Consider the following 19,746-nt stretch of genomic DNA (forward strand, 5'->3'; position numbering starts at 1 on the left):
AATTTGTATATTTTTGTCCTCACCCCATAGTTTGAATCCAAAAGATATGGTTCTTTGGTGTTAAGCCATCCATCTGCTTGTTCTAGGTCCCTACACAAAAGCTGTATCTCCAGGTTTTCCTCATAGATATCCTTCCTCCTCTTCCAGGTGTCGGACACAAACCCCATGAGCTCTGACAGCTCTTGGACTTTCTCTGCAATCTGAAATATAAGTACATAGTACAGTGTAAATCATTATGCAAACCTTGATTTTAAACAAAAGTCACAAATGGTAATGCGGTTTTTCCATTTCCAAAAGGGCTGGTATATTGCTAGGATATGCCTTCACCTTCTAAGCCCAGGGGGGAGGGGGGGGGGGGGGGGTTGACTGTGGTACCACATTACTGATGCAGAGATGAAGGTGCCATAGTGGTGGTCTCATGCACACAAATGTATTTTCTTTCCGTGTCCGCTCTGTATTTTTTGCAGACCGTATACGGAACCATTCCGCAAATAAAAACTGAAGTTACTTTGTGTGCATTCCGTTTCCATATGTCCGTTCCACAAAATAATAGAACATGTCCTATTATTGCCCGCATAACCGACAAGGATAGTACTGTTCTATTAGGGGCCAGCTGATCCATTCCGCAAAATACAGAATGCACACGGACGCCATCTGTATTTTTTGTGTGCATGAGCCGTAATGCTGTGGCCCCTTCACAGTTTTTCCCTGCACAGTGGGGCTCCCAACCACTGGCAGTGCAGGGAACTGCAACAGAGCTCCTCAAATATATGGAGCTGGGTTGCAGAATCCTGCACAGCTGGTGGCTGGGAAAGAGTGCTAAACCAGCAGTGTGTGTGCTTTATCTCACTCTCGGACAATGGTCCAGGTGCCTGGTTATCCTTCTGTCATAACCAACCATAAGCATGTCTTAGACGGTGACAGTTTGTTCACTAAAAAGCGGTATGACCTACTGCAGTTCAGACCTTCAGGACACACTACAGCACATCTTGGCTTTTTAATTCCCTGTAAGTGAAAACAGCATTTTCAAGTTTTTCTCGGTTATCTCCGGCTCTCCTACAGAAAGGAATAGAGCGGCAGTGCACATTCAAACTAGCTACTCAGTCTATTTCAGGGGGAGCTCCACTTGGTTTGGGGTCCCCATTCTTGGCAATAGCAGCAGTAGGACCCCCACTGATCCAATCGGTATCCCCTATCCTGTGTAACCAGAATACCCCTGTAAGCTAAATACAATTGCATGACATCAAGCCAAACCACCTAGGACCCCCAGGTAGCCCAGCACACTAGGACCATGGAGATAAACAGAAGTGCTGCGTGCTGTCCAGCTGACACTGCTGACACCAGAGTCCTCAAAGTGTTTTGTTCACTTTGGCATGATGTTCACCAACCCTGACCTACGAATAAATAATCTCATGATTTTATTTCATTTTCCTTTCAATTCCGAAGACCAAAGCGTCCTTCATAAGGGTTCACCAGCCCTTTATACTACAGTATACTCTGACTCACTCATCCACTCAATGAGCGATCAAGATATACTGTATATACGGTACGAAAAAGGGTTTAACTTGCCTCAAAAGACATGAAGTGTTCCTTCTCCAGAAGAGACTTCCCCATCCTCTGAAGCTCTTCATACTTCCCCCAGTGCCGGTCAATCTCTCTCTTGTATTCCTCATGTCGTTTAATCAGCTGCTCTGCACCAGCCACATCATTTGCTAATTCCTCAGATACCATCAGAGCATGAATCTCTCTTGCCCAGACTCTGATGTGGAAATAAACAACACACAATCACGTATGTAGCAGAGCAAATACAATAGTAATTCTCCAAAATAGAAAAATGGCCGTATCTTTGTACGCAATGTAACACTTTGCTGCTTTAACATCTTGATTTACTAATATACACGTATGGCCAGTTTTATGTTTTTGGGTGAAAATTTTGGGTTTTTATGTTTTTGGGTGAAATCCCATTTAAAGAGAAGCTGCTGCTGCTACTACGCACCAGCTTATACTAGTTTTGTTTTAGCAATGGTAAGAGTGAATGGACACCAGTCTACCACTGCTTCTTTTCACTGGTAGGGCAGCCATATTGTATATATGGTCATTGTTTGATTTTATAGAAAATAAGCATCCAGATTCCTACAGGCGGGAAATTAAGTTTTTAATGTATTCCATTGCGGATACTACGATTGTAGGGCAAAACAATAAAAGTTGAAATTTATCAGATTACATCACCTTTTCTTACCACCTCCGCCTTACTTACTAAATAACCACACTTCACTCTAGCCCCATGCATGAGAGCTGCTATTTAGTGCCCTCCAAGTTGCATCTTGATGGGATCTGAAAGTAGATTCTCACTGGTCATTTATTATCCGGAAATACGACTAGATTAGGCGTATTTCTGGCGCAGATTGTGACACAGCAGTTAGTTGCGCCGCAATCCGCAACTTTTTCCCGCTCACGCCAGGTCTAACAAAGTGAGCGTGGTATGGAATCTTATTCATCAATTTCTACGCTTGTTTTAGGCATAGAAAATGGTCTAAATGTAAGACAGCGAGGAAGCTGGCTTACATTTAGAACTGGCGCTGGATGTGCCGATGTTATGTAGAGGCCGGCGCCTCTTCATAACGTTGGTGGATCCACCGCCAGATATAGGGGTTATTAAGACTGGCATCTAAAAGGACGGTTTTAATAAATAACCCCCTCAGTGTTTATCTCGTGAAGACTTCTGTATATTATATACGCTAAAGATAAAACAGTACAAAGTGCCATATTGAGTAATATTCACTCGTCAAGCAAAAGTCCATTAGTGGCATTGTAACAATCCATAACTACAAGTTAGCACAGTCTAACGAAAAGACGTTGTTGGAGGTGGAACAAGCATTACATCACCCTGCTGCGATGATTTAGGGAATCACCCTTTTCTCATACTTGAGAATAATGAACACGGCTAAGTATTACTCAATGTGACACTTGAACTGCTGTATATTGCGTTTTATATGGATACTGTGAGGGGTGGAAAGACCCTTGGTTTGTGCGTGGATACTAAGGAGTGCTATCAGTTCCCTTTTGGTCAAAACATCAGTTGTTGTCCCAACCTGTGTCACCCATTTGTGGCAAAACTACATGGCAGGCTTGAACTAACATGCATTCAATGATTCTTTACTTCCTAGATACTTGCAGTTAGCAGTCTCTTCTTCATGATCGAGCACTTACATTAACTCGCCACAGTCGCTGAAATACATCTGCACTTGTTCAGCTTGGGACAATTTTTCTTTCCTTTCTTGAGATCTTGATATTAGACTCCCCCACTTTCTGGACACATCTTCCAGTCTCTCTGCCACGTTCTTCTGGACTGGTGGGTGTAGCTGACTTAAGTAATGTCCCTGTTTAATGACTTGTTCCATTTCTTTTTTAATGGCTGCAAGATCCCTCTACAAAAAAATGTTGCCACATTAAAAAATCATACCTATAGTGAAGCTTACCATTGAGCAGACCATGAATTGTATTGGAAAAACACCCTTGTAAATTCCCTTTGTTGTGACATTAATTTCTAACATGTGATCCATAACAAAGATACAATGACACTGTTCTATTCTCAAGTACGTACATTACTGCATCAACACATTACAGCAACGTGGTGGCTCCATCTCAGACCCTTTGTCAAGCCAGTGAATGGCAAAGTGTTTCACAAAAGCCCAGCAATGTAGCTGAAACCTTGCTCTAAAGTGTTAACACATTAAGCTAGGATGATTAACTTACCCCAGTGTTCTGAAGATTTCTTCAAGAATTGAGAGGAATGTGGGGGAATGTATTGAATACTGGATTTCCTATACCAGTCTTAGGGCTGGTGCTCATCATGTGAACAACTGTACAATAGACCCACAATCAAATAAGAATTGACTATCATAAATCACCATACTGCACCATGTGAACAGTTGTCTAACACAACATGTCCACTGCTATCAGGAACTGCAGGTCAATTCAGCAGCACTGCGTGGTGGCCTTTTGTGGTGCTGTCCTGGTGGGTTGGTAGGGCCCAGTGCCATGGGTGGCATTGTCAGATAGCAGAGTTGCTGTCTGACTCCTGGGTCCTGCCGCCTACTAGGGCAGTGCCACGTTGTCGCCGCATTGTGCTGCGCCTAATTGTCAGAGTAGGTCCTACTCTAAGAGGTGACCTTGATGTGGTGAGTGGGCTTATGCCTTTTGATCAAAATGTGCACTAATGCCTCTTGTACAGCATACAGTATGGGGGGCTGTACACTTTAATATTGCGCTGAGAAGTGAGTTTAATTAGATCGAAGCATAGCATTGTGGATGTGCGATCCAGTTCTGTTTTTCTCCCCTTGATATATGCACATTGAAACAGTTAGTTAACCTTTTTGTGCCATTTTTTTTACTTAACGCGTTAACCATCAGGTTTAGCTCGGCTGCATCATTACTGCTTTCAGCTGTAGAGCTGGGAAATAACATAATGATTGACCATCCTGCAAAAGCTTGTATGGCCAATAAAACATACATGTGAATTTGTGATAAATGGGTTTGATTTGTGATTACAAGTCACTCACTTCAAAGCCCTCATGTTGACTTAGCAAACTCTGCACCCCAGAAAGGTCATAGCCATAGTCATCCGTGTTCACCGTGACTTCCTTCTCCTGCATCCAGGCAATTAACTCATCAACCTCATGATCAAACTGATGGACCTGGTGGGCTTTACCAAGAATCTAATGAAAGATGAGATCAGTCAGAATTGATACAGGACAACACTTGTAAGTTACAAGTTGTAATATCAAACCACAAAAACATTTATTTTCCAAAATATACATACACTGTATTCATGCAATAAACAGGAGTCCTAACTCCATACTACCTGTTCATGAATTCATGCAATATATGACAAATATTTAAATCTTGTATGATGGCTTTGAAAAAGTTACCCATAGACTGAAAAGGAACAGTTGTCTATACGCTACAATTTATAATTCTTGGCAAAATAGTTTTAAAATGTCTTTATTTTATTCTTATGAAGCGATGGAAGATAATTTTCTTCCTATACAACTATTTACACACCATAGTGCACAATTACAGGGGTTGTCTCACTTCATGGCATTTATCATGTAGAGAAAGTTAATACAAGGCACTTACTAATGTATTGTGATTGTCCATATTGCCTCCCTTGCTGGCAGGATTCATTTTTCCATCACATTATACACGACTCGTTTTCCAGGGGTTATGACCACCCTGCAATCCAGCAGTGGTGGTCGTGCTTGCACACAATAGGAAAAATCACTATCCTCTCTAGTCGCCAGGACTGTGGGAGTGCACATAGGCTGGCGCTTTTTCCTGGATTGCAGGATGGTCCTAACCTCTGGATACAAGCAGTGTGTAATGTGATGGAAAAAAGAATCCAGCCAGCAAAGGAGGCAATATGGACAATCATAATACATTAGGAAGTGCCTTTTATTAACCACATCTACAGGATAATTGACAACCAGTGACAAACATTAAGTTACAACCAGTTTAATAAAAACATTTTTTAGTGATACAGTGTTGCATGACATGAGAATTAGGCTAGGTCTACGCGACAATAAGTTGCGCGACAGATAGGGCACAACTACACTGCAACATTTGTGGCGCGACATTTTGTTGCACCAATGTCGCGCACCAATTTTTATAATGGCAGTCTATGGTGTCGCACTGCAACATGCAACATGATGCGACTGCAACGCGACAGTCGCAGAAAAATCCATCTCGAATCCATGTCGCATGTTGCAGTGCGACACCATAGACTGCCATTATAAAAATTGTCACGTGACAAATGTCGTCGTGTAGACCTAGCCTTAGTGTCACATTGCAACACTGAATCTGTCAGTAGGATCCCGTTAAACCTTACTGGAAACAATCCAACTCTATAGGATTTTTGGTAGCAAGTTACATGCAACTTTGCCATCATAGACTGCAATGCAAGTTGTGTGTGACTTGCCTGTGACCCGTCTTCTATTTCCCTTTTTTTTTACAGCTAAATTACAGCTCACAAGTTACACAAATATATTTTGTTGCCAACTTCTCTGAGACATAAGGTCCTTCTATACGGCCCGATGATCTGGCGTTTCTGTAAAAGTTTGTTCTTGATAATTGGCCTGTGTAACATGCAAGCAAACTCTTGTTCATCTGGTGAACGTGTTGTTTTGTCAGCACCGAAAATCTTAGTTCCTGTGCAGCAGATCGTGTTGTCTAAAAAGCTGTCTGCTGCAATGATTTTCTATGGGGACAAGTTATAGGTCAAGCGATCACTTGTTCCTATACATTAGAGGTGATTGCTGTATGTAAATGCAGCCCTCATCTCAGCTAATAATATTGCAGTTATTGGGATCGTCTGCTCCATTTCCAATAATCTGTCAGCTCTTCGGTCCGTGTAAAAGGACCTTTACCTTAGGGACACATTGTGACTTTTGTTGGTCGTAATGAAGATTGCAAAAACAAAGGCACATCACGGACAATGACTGTGAAAGTTGCAAGAAATCAAAACTTGTAGAATTTTCAGCCACAGGTCTCAAGTGTCTTTGCCAGAGAAGTCTTTAATATAAGTCGCGTGCGACTGCTACTAACTTTTACATACCTGAAATTTTTGTCAGTCTAATGGGTGTTGCATATCCGACATCTCATGCAACTGGCAGATAGATCCCACCCTAAAATAATTTCACTACAGCAACTCGCAGACAAATTGTGCAGTCACTGACTAGAATAGACGGTATTAAAACTAAAATAACAAATCTTTATTAGCGTTTAAGTTAAAAATAATAAATCCCTTTAAACGGACAGGTCAAATCAATGCTGAAGTGGGTAGGTATACAGCCTGCGTATAGTGTGTATATTATCAACGCTGTTGCTGTGTGTACACCTTGATCATAGTACACTAAGCTCTCCCACTTCAGAAGTGATGTCACTATACAATATGGGGCTCTAATTAAAGGGGTTGTCCGGGATCACAGTCTTTTTAACTAACATTAGTATTCACCGTTAAATGTATCTGTAAGGTCCCCCTGAAGGTTCCCAGTTTTTTTTTCTCTCCTCCGGTGCTCCTACGGGTCCCCGAAGCTGCGCTCGGTAATGTTTACATTGCAGCGCTCCCTCTATGTCATTTCCTGCCGCACTGCCTTATGGGTCCCGCAAGGCAGTGCGACTCTGTAGATTGACATCTCAATCCCAACCACTCCCTCTAATCAATATTCCTTTTCCTGCCATTCCTCCCCCTCATCTGTAAGGACACGGCAGGCTTGCCTACAGCACTTGAATATTGATAATCCATGCGGTCCCATTGAGTGTAAATGCAGGTGGGAGACGTGCACAATGCTAAACAGCAGCATTCCCTGCCTCCAAATCAACCTCCATCATCCCAGAAGAACGTAACCGGCACAGAGGGGCGTTCGCTAGCGATGCCAGTTCCCTCCTACAAAACAGCCTCCTTGAGCGCTCCAGAACGCCAATCTGTGCCGGTGATGTCACCGGGCTCTTTGCTAAGTGGAAGACGAGGCTCACCACACCAGTAAGGAGCCCGGTACGTCACCAGCTGAACAAAAAATAACACTTCCGGTCCGCAAATCCAGTCTAAGGAATGGGGGCATCAGAATAAAGAAATAAAGGTAGAACCCACATATATGTATTCTGTTAGTAAAAAGCAGCCTATTTACTAATAATCATTGAACCCGGACAACCCCTTTAAGTTCTGCCCCACTGTAGTACACCACCAATAAAGATAAACAATAGGGTCCCTGTTCTATTGTTTCCCTATGATCTGTTAGCTAACTGATCAATTAGGACCCTATCTACCGCTAAGCTCAAAACTGGCTGGTAACTGCTACCCTAACTCTACGTATTTCCAAGACCCTGTTGCAGGCTTTTCATCAGGAGTATTAGCGGATGTGCGGTTAAGAAAATAACATTGTAGCCAAACAATCAGAGAGAGCGTCTGCATGTGGAGAACAGGGACCCTATTGTTTATCTTTATTGGTGGTGTACTACAGTGGGGCAGAACTTAATTAGAGCCCCATATTGTATAGTGACATCACTAGTAATATAGGCTGGCTCACAGTATTTTTGCATAAATTTTTTTATTAATGCACTCAATCAAAAAGCAAACTGACTTTGTGTCATCATATCAGCATACATACATGAATAAATGTGTGAAAATAGGTATGTAAGTGCGGAGCTCACGCACAAACCTATATAACTGGAGTACTCCTAAAAATATGACCAAATGGCTAAAGTGAGGCTGCAATAGATATTCAATTAAACCGCATGAATGTCCAAGACAAAAATGGCGACTTGCCGGGTGGTTGGAACAAAAAGTTCAAGAATGTCCTTGCTGTAATTCCCACAAGGAAAAACTCTGTATTCGAGTGTCCTGTAACAGATCGTAACCGCACTTATTCGGCAATGCTCCACTTACTTTTACTTGCGGAACAAGACCTCAGACCCGCTCGCTCAGCGTCCCACGTGTCCAGCCAGGTAATCGATCGCTGGTTAGTGACACAGGCGCCTCAAGCCGTCAGACCAACGGAAGCTGGTTAAGCTGAGCTGAGCGGGTGATTGCCTGAACCTGTCAGGCCAGCGGCAGTAGATACAGCAGGGTTTTACCTTGAATTTGCGGCAATGTTGAATGTAACAACACAGGTTTAGTCCACTTTATAAGTAGTTAGTAGATGCAGGCCTTTTAAGCGGTATTGGACGTCTTCAAATACTTGTAAAAGTTGAAAAAGTTGAAAATTGAAGAAAGTCCTCTTCTTGCTTGTTTTGTAAAAAACCGCACCAATAGCTTGGTCTCTATTCACACTAGACGCGTTTCGGAAACAAGTTCCTTCCTCAGTAGATAATCATAGAATGTGGTTACGATCTGTTACAGGACACTCGAATACAGAGTTTTTCCTTGTGGGAATTACAGCAAGGACATTCTTGAACTTTTTGTTCCAACCACCCGGCAAGTCGCCATTTATGTCTTGGACATTCAAGCGGTTTAATTGAATATCTATTGCAGCCTCACTTTAGCCATTTGGTCATATTTTTAGGAGTACTCCAGTTATATAGGTTTGTGCGTGAGCTCCGCACTTATATACCTATTTTCACACATTTATTCATGTATGTATGCTGATATGATGACACAAAGTCAGTTTGCTTTTTGATCGAGTGCATTAATAAAAAAAATTATGCAAAAATACTGTGAGCCAGCCTATATTACTATTGATTTATTCCTCTTTTCAGCTGGTAACTGAAAGGCTGAGCTCCAGTAGTTTGCTGGTGGAGCCTTTTCTAAATATTTGACTATAGTGACATCACTTCTGAAGTGGGAGAGCTTAGTGTACTATGATCAAGGTGTTCACACAGCAACAGCGTTGATAATATACACACTATACGCAGGCTGTATACCTACCCACTTCAGCAGTGATTTGACCTGTCCGTTTAAAGGGAGTTATTATTTTTAACTTAAACGCTAATAAAGATTTGTTATTTTAGTTTTAATACCGTCCATTCTAGTCAGTGACTGCGTATTTAATTTAGACGGTAAACATCCCTATCAGTATTTTCTGTGATTCGCAGACAAATTGCACACATTTAAAAAAAAAATTTGCATGCAACTTGCCACTGCTCGACTAACGATACAATGTTGCCCTAGCCTTATTGAAACCTTGGAGTGATGCAATTCAGGTATTACTATTTACCTTAGGCGGACTGTTGTGTTGCAGGAGGATGTCTTTATTACAGCAAATAGTGTAATATAACCAGAACACTGCTACCTGTGTACAGGGCTCATGAAATGCGTGGACATCAACTCACTTTATATGCTCTTAATTTTCTATTAAATCTAAAGGGGTTGTCCCACGAAAAAATTTCTACAGTTTTCAAACCAGCACCTTGATCTGAATACTTTTGCTATTGCATGTAATTAAACATTTAGTATAGCCAGTGAGTTATTCAATAAAATCTATCTGTATAGCGCCACCTGCTGTTTGTTCTTTTTCTTATTTCTTTGACCTGCTCACTGAGATGGCCACACATGCTCAGTTTCATCCTTCAACTGCCTCCTGAGCTGTGATAGGGAGAGCTGAGACACGCCCCCTGAGCTATGATAGGGAGAGCTGAGACACGCCCCCTGAGCTATGATAGGGAGAGCTGAGACACGCCCCCTGAGCTATGATACGGAGTGCTGAGACACGCCCTCTGAGCTATGATAGGGAGAGCTGAGACATGCCCCCTGAGCTGTGATAGAGAGAGCTGAGACACGCCCCCTGAGCTATGATAGGGAGAGCTGAGACACGCCCCCTGAGCTATGATAGGGAGTGCTGAGACACGCCCCCTGAGCTATGATAGGGAGAGCTGAGACATGCCCCCTGAGCTGTGATAGAGAGAGCTGAGACACGCCCCCTGAGCTGTGATAGGGAGAGCTGAGACACGCCCCCTGAGCTGTGATAGGGAGAGCTGAGACACGCCCCCTGAGCTATGATAGGGAGTGCTGAGACACGCCCCCTGAGCTATGATAGGGAGAGCTGAGACATGCCCCCTGAGCTGTGATAGAGAGAGCTGAGACACGCCCCCTTAGCTGCAGCAGAATAGACACTTCCCCTGAGCTATCAGCTTGATATAAATCTAGCAGAGCAATGAATGGGGAGATCCCTGGATCCATGTGAGGTACAGTGTTAATTCTAGCTTTGTTAGAAAGAGGTTGTCATGGACTATTTTTCATTTTTTACATTACTCATGGGATAACCCTTTAAGCTATACTAAGAGGCTTATAAATATGTACTTGGACATACCTTAGCACGGTTTTCGATTGACCGGCAGAGGGCTTCCCAAGTACTATTCACCTCATCTGTCTTCTTCTTTATTACTTCAGCCTGGCTGTGAGACTCTTTCAACAGTCCTGATACCAGTTCATTTAAAGACAACACTTTGCTTTTACCCAATGTCTCTACTTCCTTCACAAGGTTCTCAAACTGTTTCTCTAACACCTGTTAAGAGAAAGACATAAAATATAACCAGCGGTACAAATGGTATGGCTTTAAATGATTACACTATGACAGGAGGACACATTGCACTGGACTTTCTGCCCCCGTGCACCTACCTGTTCAGAATGCCTTCCCAGTAATAGCACATACCCTAAGATGCGTTTGATAAACAAACCATAAACAAAAACGCCATAGCACCTGAAGTGCCACCACTAGGTTACCATAAGTCACTGCGATCTCTCCTGACAAGTTGTTAAAAATTCAGCAGCTCTTCTAGTGAATGGGATGAGCTGTTGTGCCTGTGTAAACAGCGGGAAACAGCACTTGCAGGTCTCCTACCGATCAAGAGTTGATAGCCTATCCTAAAGATACGGGGATACTATAGCGTCTTATGGAGAGCGCCTAAACGGTGTATAGAGTCTTATAGGCCAGACAACGCTCCTCTGGAAATCTGAGAAGAGGGTATGTAAATAAGCTCTTTGCAAGCTCTGCCTCTAATGCCACCAGATGTAAGGTAGCTATCCTATAAGTCAATGTTCAACCTTTTAGGGTACATGCACACGTTCAGGATTCATGTGTGGAGAATCCGCACTGAAATCCGCAGGTGTTCGCAGGCAAATCTGTGCAGTCAATCCGCATCAATTGGTGCGGATTTTCCGCATGTGGATTTTACTAAGTGAATGAAGAAAATCCGTTCAGGAAAAATTAAATAAATTGGCATGCTGCAGATTTTAAAATCTGCACCGCAGGTCAAAATCCGCGCTGAAAAAATACGCATTGTGTGCACTGAGAATTTCAAATTCTCATAGAAAAAAAATGTACATGTCCTACAGTGCGGATTTTCCGCACGCAATCCTGATCGTGTGCATTTAGCCTTAAAGAGGCCTTGAGACATAATTTGGATAATAACCAAGCCAGCATCTCATCTGCAGACAGCTGTTTTGGGGTGACTGCCCCCCAATAAGTGCAGAGCAGAGAGTACTGGCTTAACTGGGTCAGGATTCGGGGGATAATATATCCCCCTATGGAGAGCTCCTAAACGGCATGAGGAGTCTTATAAAAGGTTGAACATTGACTTATAGGATAGCTACCTTACATCTGGTGGCATCAGAGGCAGGGCTTGTTAAGAGCTCATTTGCATATCCTCTATCCTAAGGATAGTCCATCATTGTTAAAGTCCTGGAAAACTCTTTTAAGCTTACACCATAATATGCATATAGCTGGTATAGCTGATGTTTGGCAGACACGCATTGCAATTAGGATTTTACAACCAGCAAGGGTCAGTTTTGACACTGATGGAGCTCTAGAAAACTGTCCACCAGCAGAAATTGGCACAATAAACATAGCATATTATAACGCAGACCATTATATTTTTCCTATTGTGTAGCTGTAATATCCAATAATTGTAGTAAAATGTGTCAGCACCCTTCAGCTAACTCCAGCCACTTTAAGATAGGAGCAAGAATGCCGTAGAAACCCAAAAAGTCACAAATTTGTTTTGTAAATGACCCCCCCAATGTCTAACGCAATGGGGGTCATTTACTAAGACCAGCTTTTTACGACGCTCTTAGATTCCCCCTGCGCTGCCGTAAGATGCAGCTAGTTTATGACGAGGAGTGTGTCACGTCATAAATTAGGCGCATCTATGGCAGCCATGAGCCTGGAGAGGAAAACCACTCCACTCCCTGAGAAGAGTAGTTTTTCACCAACGTTTAGGTATAAATGTTAGAAAGTTTGCCAGGATCCATGTTCCACCTCGGCCCCCGCCACTCCCAAGTGGCAAACATGGCGCAAAGACATAAAGTCACAAAAAGAGGTTTGCAAAAGACCGCCATTGATTCCTGCGGGTTGTAATTTGCTCCATTACCTTAATGCCTTCCAAATCTTGTCCTAAGTCATCAGATTCAGCTGCAGTCTTTTTGCTGAGTAGCCAGGCCTCTATGGTATCAGCTTCTTTTAGATACTGGAACAGCTGATATTGCTCCTGTAAGTGACCTCTGCGCCGTTCGGCTCTCTCCAGCAGGGAGTGATATTCCCCCAGAATTGATTGCAGTTTTGGGATTACTATGGAACTACAAGCAAGAGACGAGATGTACTTTATTCTAGGTGGTCAAATGTACAAAACTTAGCAAAAAGATATTGACTGCTCCCAAATATTTAGGATATCACATGTGGCCAGCAAATAGCAAATCTGGGTCTTCACACTTTTGTGGTATTAAAACTCCTGAGAAGCCACAGGATGGACACTATGACCGTCCATGTGATTAGAATCTAAAAAAAAGCAGGAATCTCTGTCTCTATACTAAGCTCCTAAATGCTAGAGAGTTTTCTTTACAATTTCACATGTCTGTTATATATTCAGTCATTTCGATATATCTGGGATACCTTTCTGGATTTCCGTTATCACTCTCTAGGCTTCTTCCAGTGTCTTTCAATTTGTTGATCCTTGGAGAGAAGCCTTCTAAGTCCCGTATGGTGGCATCTAATTTCCGCAACAGTGCTTGGGTGGATTCTTCATTTTTTCCACTGTCCGTTGACTTGATTGTAATTCCCCTCTCTGCCATCCATGCTTCTGCTTCTAAAAGCTGATAGTAGAGAAGATAATTACATGGCGAGCAGATTTACTAAGCAGATAGATGGCATAAACTTTTTTTTTTTATAGTATCTTTTTATTGAATTTGTCAAAGAGCATACAACCACTCCAAGAACAATTAAACGTACATGTAAACCAGTACATTAATTCTCCTGTGCCTAATTAAAACAACTTCGCAGTACCAAATTGTGTTTGCAAGAGAAAGCATGAAACAAAGAAAATCATTCTGGATAAGTGACCCAGAATCAGCATAAACTTAGACCGGCTGTCTAGAGCTGCACCGGATTTATCACAAGGGCTCAGGATGGATGAGAAATGTGGTGCAGGGATAGACACTTTTCTCTGACTCTATACAAACTATTGGTTGCCTTACTTTGAGACAGAACTTTTGGCACCAAGAATTGTATTTTAGATCCCACCACCTTTCCTGTGATGCCACATCCTCTTGACATTAAACTAACAACCCCACAAGTTGGGAAAAATGTAGAAACCCTAGCTGTGCGAATTTTCATTTTTTCATTTTTATACACTGCTCCAAAAAATAAAGGGAACACAAAAATAACACATCTTAGATCTGAATTAATTAAATATTCTTCTGAAATACTTTGTTCTTTACATTAGTTGAATGTGCTGACAACAAATTCACACAAAAAAAAAATGGAAATCAAATTTTTTAACCCATGGAGGTCTGGATTTGGAGTCACCCTCAAAATTAAAGTGGAAAAACACACTACAGGCTGATCCAACTTTGATGTAATGTCCTTAAAACAAGTCAAAATGAGGCTCAGTAGTGTGTGTGGCCTCCACGTGCCTGTATGACCTCCCTACAACGCCTGTGCATGCTCCTGATGAGGTGGCGGACGGTCTCCTGAGGGATCTCCTCCCAGACCTGGACTAAAGCATCTGCCAACTCCTGGACAGTCTGTGGTGCAACGTGACGTTGGTGGATAGAGCGAGACGTGATGTCCCAGATGTGCTCAATTGGATTCAGGTCTGGGGAACGGGCGGGCCAGTCCATAGCATCAATGCCTTCGTCTTGCAGGAACTGCTGACACACTCCAGCCACATGAGGTCTAGCATTGTCTTGCATTAGGAGGAACCCAGGGCCAACCGCACCAGCATATGGTCTCACAAGGGGTCTGAGGATCTCATCTCGGTACCTAATGGCAGTCAGGCTACCTCTGGCGAGCACATGGAGGGCTGTGCGGCCCTACAAAGAAATGCCACCCCACACCATTACTGACCCAATGCCAAACCGGTCATGCTGGAGGATGTTGCAGGCAGCAGAACGTTCTCCACGGCGTCTCCAGACTCTGTCACGTCTGTCACATGTGCTCAGTGTGAACCTGCTTTCATCTGTGAAGAGCACAGGGCGCCAGTGGCGAATTTGCCAATCTTGGCGTTTTCTGGCAAATGCCAAATGTCCTGCACGGTGTTGGGCTGTAAGCACAACCCCCACCTGTGGACGTCGGGCCCTCATATCACCCTCATGGAGTCTGTTTCTGACCGTTTGAGCAGACACATGCACATTTGTCACCTGCTGGAGGTCATTTTGCAGGGCTCTGGCAGTGCTCCTCCTGTTCCTCCTTGCACAAAGGCGGAGGTAGCGGTCCTGCTGCTGGGTTGTTGCCCTCCTACGGCCTCCTCCACGTCTCCTGATGTACTGGCCTGTCTCCTGGTAGCGCCTCCATGCTCTGGGCACTACGCTGACAGACACAGCAAACCTTCTTGCCACAGCTCGCATTGATGTGCCATCCTGGATAAGCTGCACTACCTGAGCCACTTGTGTGGGTTGTAGACTCCGTCTCATGCTACCACTAGAGTGAAAGCACCGGCAGCATTCAAAAGTGACCAAAAAATCAGCCAGGAAGCATAGGAACTGAGAAGTGGTCAGGTCACCACCTGCAGAACCACTCCTTTATTGGGGGTGTCTTGCTAATTGCCTATAATTTCCACCTGTTGTCTATCCCATTTGCACAACAGCATGTGAAATTGATTGTCACTCAGTGTTGCTTCCTAAGTGGACAGTTTGATTTCACAGAAGTGTGATTGACTTGGAGTTACATTGTGTTGTTTAAGTGTTCCCTTTATTTTTTTGAGCAGTGTATATCCATCCAAAAATAAGCCACTGGCCAACGTTTCGGTCTAGTCTTAGACCTTGTTCACAGCCTTAGTCTGCATAGTAAGGAGTCTCTGGGATGGTGTGACACCACCATTTTTTTAGACAGATTCAAAGTGCAGAGAAAATCTGCCCAGGGTGTTTAAGGAATTTAGATCAAGAATGAATATAGCTTAAAAAGAGTATGCAACCAAAAGGGACTGCCAGTGAATATATATGCTTTTGTAACTGCAAGAATGTCCCACAACAGGGGATTTGGTGTCAAAGAATAAATTACAAACTTTTGGGTTAAGTCATACAGTTTTCAGTGCCATTTTGCAGCAATTCTGTTTTTGCAGTTGCATTATTTTCAAATTGGTGGCCTCTGTGGTGTTTTGGAAAAACAAAATGCAGCACGTTGAAGCTATGGAATTTTTATCCCCTGATTTATAGGGGAAAAGAGCCCAAAAAAAAAAATCTAAATCAAAACGGCCATAAAAACACATGCAGTTTGGAATAAATGCAGAGTTTTAATGATCTTTTGGCAGTAAAAAAAATGGCAGAGCAAACCTGTGTGAAGGAAGCCCTAGTTTGGTCTTTCCCTAAACTTACCTCTGTCAAAAACTGTTGGGCTTCACAGGCCTGAGTCAACCTCTTTCGTCTCCTTTCTGCTTCAGCTTTTAATGTGTCTGCAGCCACTTCCAGTTGATGCAGTCGACTGTCAATCTCTTGACTGGCAAAATGGTTTCCTCTTACCAATTTCCGTCCGGTGCCCATCACCGCTTTAGTCAATGCCTCTCGGCTGCTGATTTCATTTTCTAAGTTCTGCCGAACAGAATGTGTAAAAGTTATGCAAAAAGGAAAAAACAACTCTACAATAAAAGTTAACTTTAATGTAAAATTTATTTTGCACTGTTAAATTATGTTACCTGGTGCTTTTCTAGTAATGCCTGTGCAGTGGTCAATGACTGGCCGCACTCCTTAGATGAGGCAAGAGGCATCTTTTCTTCAATCCAAGCCAGTTCATCATCAATGTCCCGGAAAAACTGATCTAATAACTTCCTGCCTTCGAGAGCCGCCCTGCACTCCTGCAATGGCTCATTAAGGCTCTTGTACCTAGTGAAAATAAACCAGTATGTTTATAATTAAAATAAGAGGGTCTGTATTTGAAACTTTTAGAAAATAAGCTCTGTCCTTAACATAGCAGATGACGAACCTGTGAATTAGAATCCGAACTCTGTCTTCTATTTCATCTGCCAGGAAGTGACCCTCCTGTCGGAATTCACGAGTTTTATCTGCCAGAACTTGAAGTCTCTCTCCATGGCTAGTGATGTCCTCTTCAAGCTCTCCAAGTTTCTCAAGTGTCATGAGATCTTTACCTTTATTAGAAGAGTCCAGCTTGGCTTCTACCTGGTCCAGCCACTTTTCAATGTCCTCTAAACTTCTCTGAAATTTCAATGCCTGGACGAAAAGATACAACAGAGACCTACTTATAATTCATAGCATTAAAACTTTAACGGGACTGATAACTGGAAAGTGTGCCAGCAATGTAGTAAACATTATTCTGTCACCTTATAGGCAGCCTGGAGTTTGTTTGCCTTCTCAGCACATTTTTCCAGAAGCTCAGCCCAGAGTTCCTCCATTTCATCTAGTCTTGTTTGGATGATATCAGAGGCATAATGCTTAGCTTGCAACATCTTCTCCCCGTCCTGCAAATTTCAAGATGATTCAATAAAGGGTGTGCACAAGAAATAAAAACAGAACAAAAGTTGTGTCTGATTCTAAAGCAATGCTTCCATTTTTTAATTAACTACAACTTACTTATCAGATTGTAAGAGTTCCCCTGACAAACCCTGTGAAACTATCCTGAGCATTTTGAATGTACAGTTTATGCTATGTCTTTTACATTTGCACTGTTTTTCTTTCTGTATGTGAAATATCTTATTAAATATATTCTGTTCGATGATTTATGCTGTTTCCACATTCACGATGCACTCGCCATATCCTGCTATAATACAATAGAAACTAATGTAAAGATTAGCTCCTCTGATTTATTTCCACAATTTTTCCACAAAATTGTGCAGTCATCAGCTGCTGCAGGTATCCAAGAAATTAGATTGTGATGGGACAATGCTTTTGATGAGAAAATATCATGATCACACCAAGAGGTTCCAACATGCTAAAAGATGTCTGTAAAAGTGACCAATACCTCCTGTTTTCACTGAAAATGGATGGCTGTGCTCTTCACTGACCTGGCTTTCATCAGGCAGATTGTTGGTGAGCCGGTCCCATAGCGGGCTGCCTGGCCCGCCTATGGTTTTGCTGCAATTTGTGCAAAATCACTGCAAAACTTCCACAATTTCACCAGTTTCCTCAGAAGCAATTTATTTCTAATGCAGACCTATATAAATAGCAGCAAAATTGTGGCATATAAAACTAAATGTGACGAATAGTCAACTACAATGGGTGCAGGACATTTAGTGACATCATAGTCACATGAAAAAGGTCCTGCAGCAGCACCACAGAAAAGGAGGACACAGCTCAGAAGCTCGTAACCAAAACTATAGGGACCATTCTGTGTAAGTAAAAGAGGGGCATCATCATGGGGTTCTGTATGTCAGAAAAGTGGGGAAACCATGGGAAACAGTATGTGAGAAAGGTAGGGGAACAATGGGAAACAGTATGTGAGAAAGGTAGGGGAACAATGGGAAACCGTATGTGAGAAAGGTGGAGGAACAATGGGAAACAGTATGCGAGAAAGGTGGAGGAACAATGGGGAGTAGTGTGTGAGAAAGGGGCAAATCATGGAGTATGTGACAGAGTATGTGACAAAGGGGAGCACTATATGACAAAGAAGGGCATGGGGGAGCTGTGATTATGAGGGTCTGGGGTTTGAAGCAAAATTTTCCTTAGGCCTCATGCACACAGCCAATCAATTTGTGGTCCCCAATGCACGGGCAACATCCGTGTGGATTCCATAGAAAGATTCAGACTTATTCATCTTGAATGAGACCGTGGTCCATCTTGCGGTGCGGAGGCATGGACAGAAACCCCACTGAAGTCTCCGTTCCGCAGACCTTCTGGATTGCGGACTTATTCCGGTGAATGGGTCCGCATCTGTGATGTGGGGTGCACACGGCCAGTGCCTGCATATTGTGGACCCGCTGTTTGTGGGCCGCAATACGAGCACGGTCGGGCAACGGACGTGTGCATGAGGCTTTAGTGTGTAGAGTTTTTAGTGACATGAGTGGGTGAAATATTTTGCGCTGGCAGGGTTTGGATGCCAAAACTGCTTTTTAGCTTGTCTGGCCCTGTTTTCACCTATGCTGTGGTGACACAATGTTTAAATGACCAAGTGTTGATGAGACTTATAATGTACATATGCCTGGTCAAATAAAAAAAATGTCACCCTCTGTAGCAACCAACAATGTCCAACATCTAGTTTGTTGCTTCTAGCTCAAGTGGAAAAAATAGCCTTTTTATAATGTTTGCCGGGGGTCCGAGTGTGCAGATCTCCCACTGATCTCTAATATGAGAAGGCTCAGCCAAACTGTCTCTCTAACTGAAGATGGACCCACAAATTTTCTATGGAGCCCAGCATCTGGACTCCTCCAACCAAAATGTTTGATATGTCACTATGACACTTATGCTTTCAAAAGAACATCATTTTTTAAGGACTGGACAAATTTTTGATCCAGTTTTGGTACTACAGGCTCCGTGTTAGCACACAACACTTCAATGAATTATTAAATTAATGCAAAAATACTTTTAAGGGAGATGTGTCACCAAAAATTGTATCTGCCAGTTAAAAGCAGATAATGGCACACATCCTTTTAATTTTCTGATTGCAGATTTTTTTATTCTATTTCCTGAACATGATTATGGGGGAGGCCATCTTGCCTGAGCTGTTCTTAACAGCATTTAGAAAGCATTAAGAAAATTGCTTTATGGCAGCCCCATGAGCCATAGACACAATGGTCAGGAGGGGACCTCATTGCCTTGCTCTGTGCCCTGTGCAGAGGTCATTGTACAAGGGAAGAATAGATAAGCTCTGACAATCA

General features: G+C 42.8%; 1 protein-coding gene across 1 annotated transcript in view; it reads right to left on the bottom strand.

Annotated features, from left to right (window-relative positions):
• The window catches only part of SPTBN5 (spectrin beta, non-erythrocytic 5), a 255,561-nt gene that overhangs the window by 28,884 nt on the left and 206,931 nt on the right, over nt 1-19,746 (bottom strand). The window contains exons 49-59 of the mRNA XM_040412759.1: nt 17,257-17,394; nt 16,902-17,146; nt 16,615-16,801; nt 16,298-16,510; nt 13,380-13,579; nt 12,862-13,066; nt 10,803-10,997; nt 4,563-4,718; nt 3,211-3,428; nt 1,570-1,759; nt 24-200 (exon numbers count right to left, since the gene is read on the bottom strand). Of these exons, the coding sequence (XP_040268693.1) occupies nt 24-200; nt 1,570-1,759; nt 3,211-3,428; nt 4,563-4,718; nt 10,803-10,997; nt 12,862-13,066; nt 13,380-13,579; nt 16,298-16,510; nt 16,615-16,801; nt 16,902-17,146; nt 17,257-17,394 (2,124 nt within the window). The remainder of the gene's footprint in view (nt 1-23; nt 201-1,569; nt 1,760-3,210; nt 3,429-4,562; nt 4,719-10,802; nt 10,998-12,861; nt 13,067-13,379; nt 13,580-16,297; nt 16,511-16,614; nt 16,802-16,901; nt 17,147-17,256; nt 17,395-19,746) is intronic.

Source organism: Bufo bufo, chromosome 11 (assembly GCF_905171765.1).
Source record: "Bufo bufo chromosome 11, aBufBuf1.1, whole genome shotgun sequence".
NCBI classification, from domain to species: domain Eukaryota; kingdom Metazoa; phylum Chordata; class Amphibia; order Anura; family Bufonidae; genus Bufo; species Bufo bufo.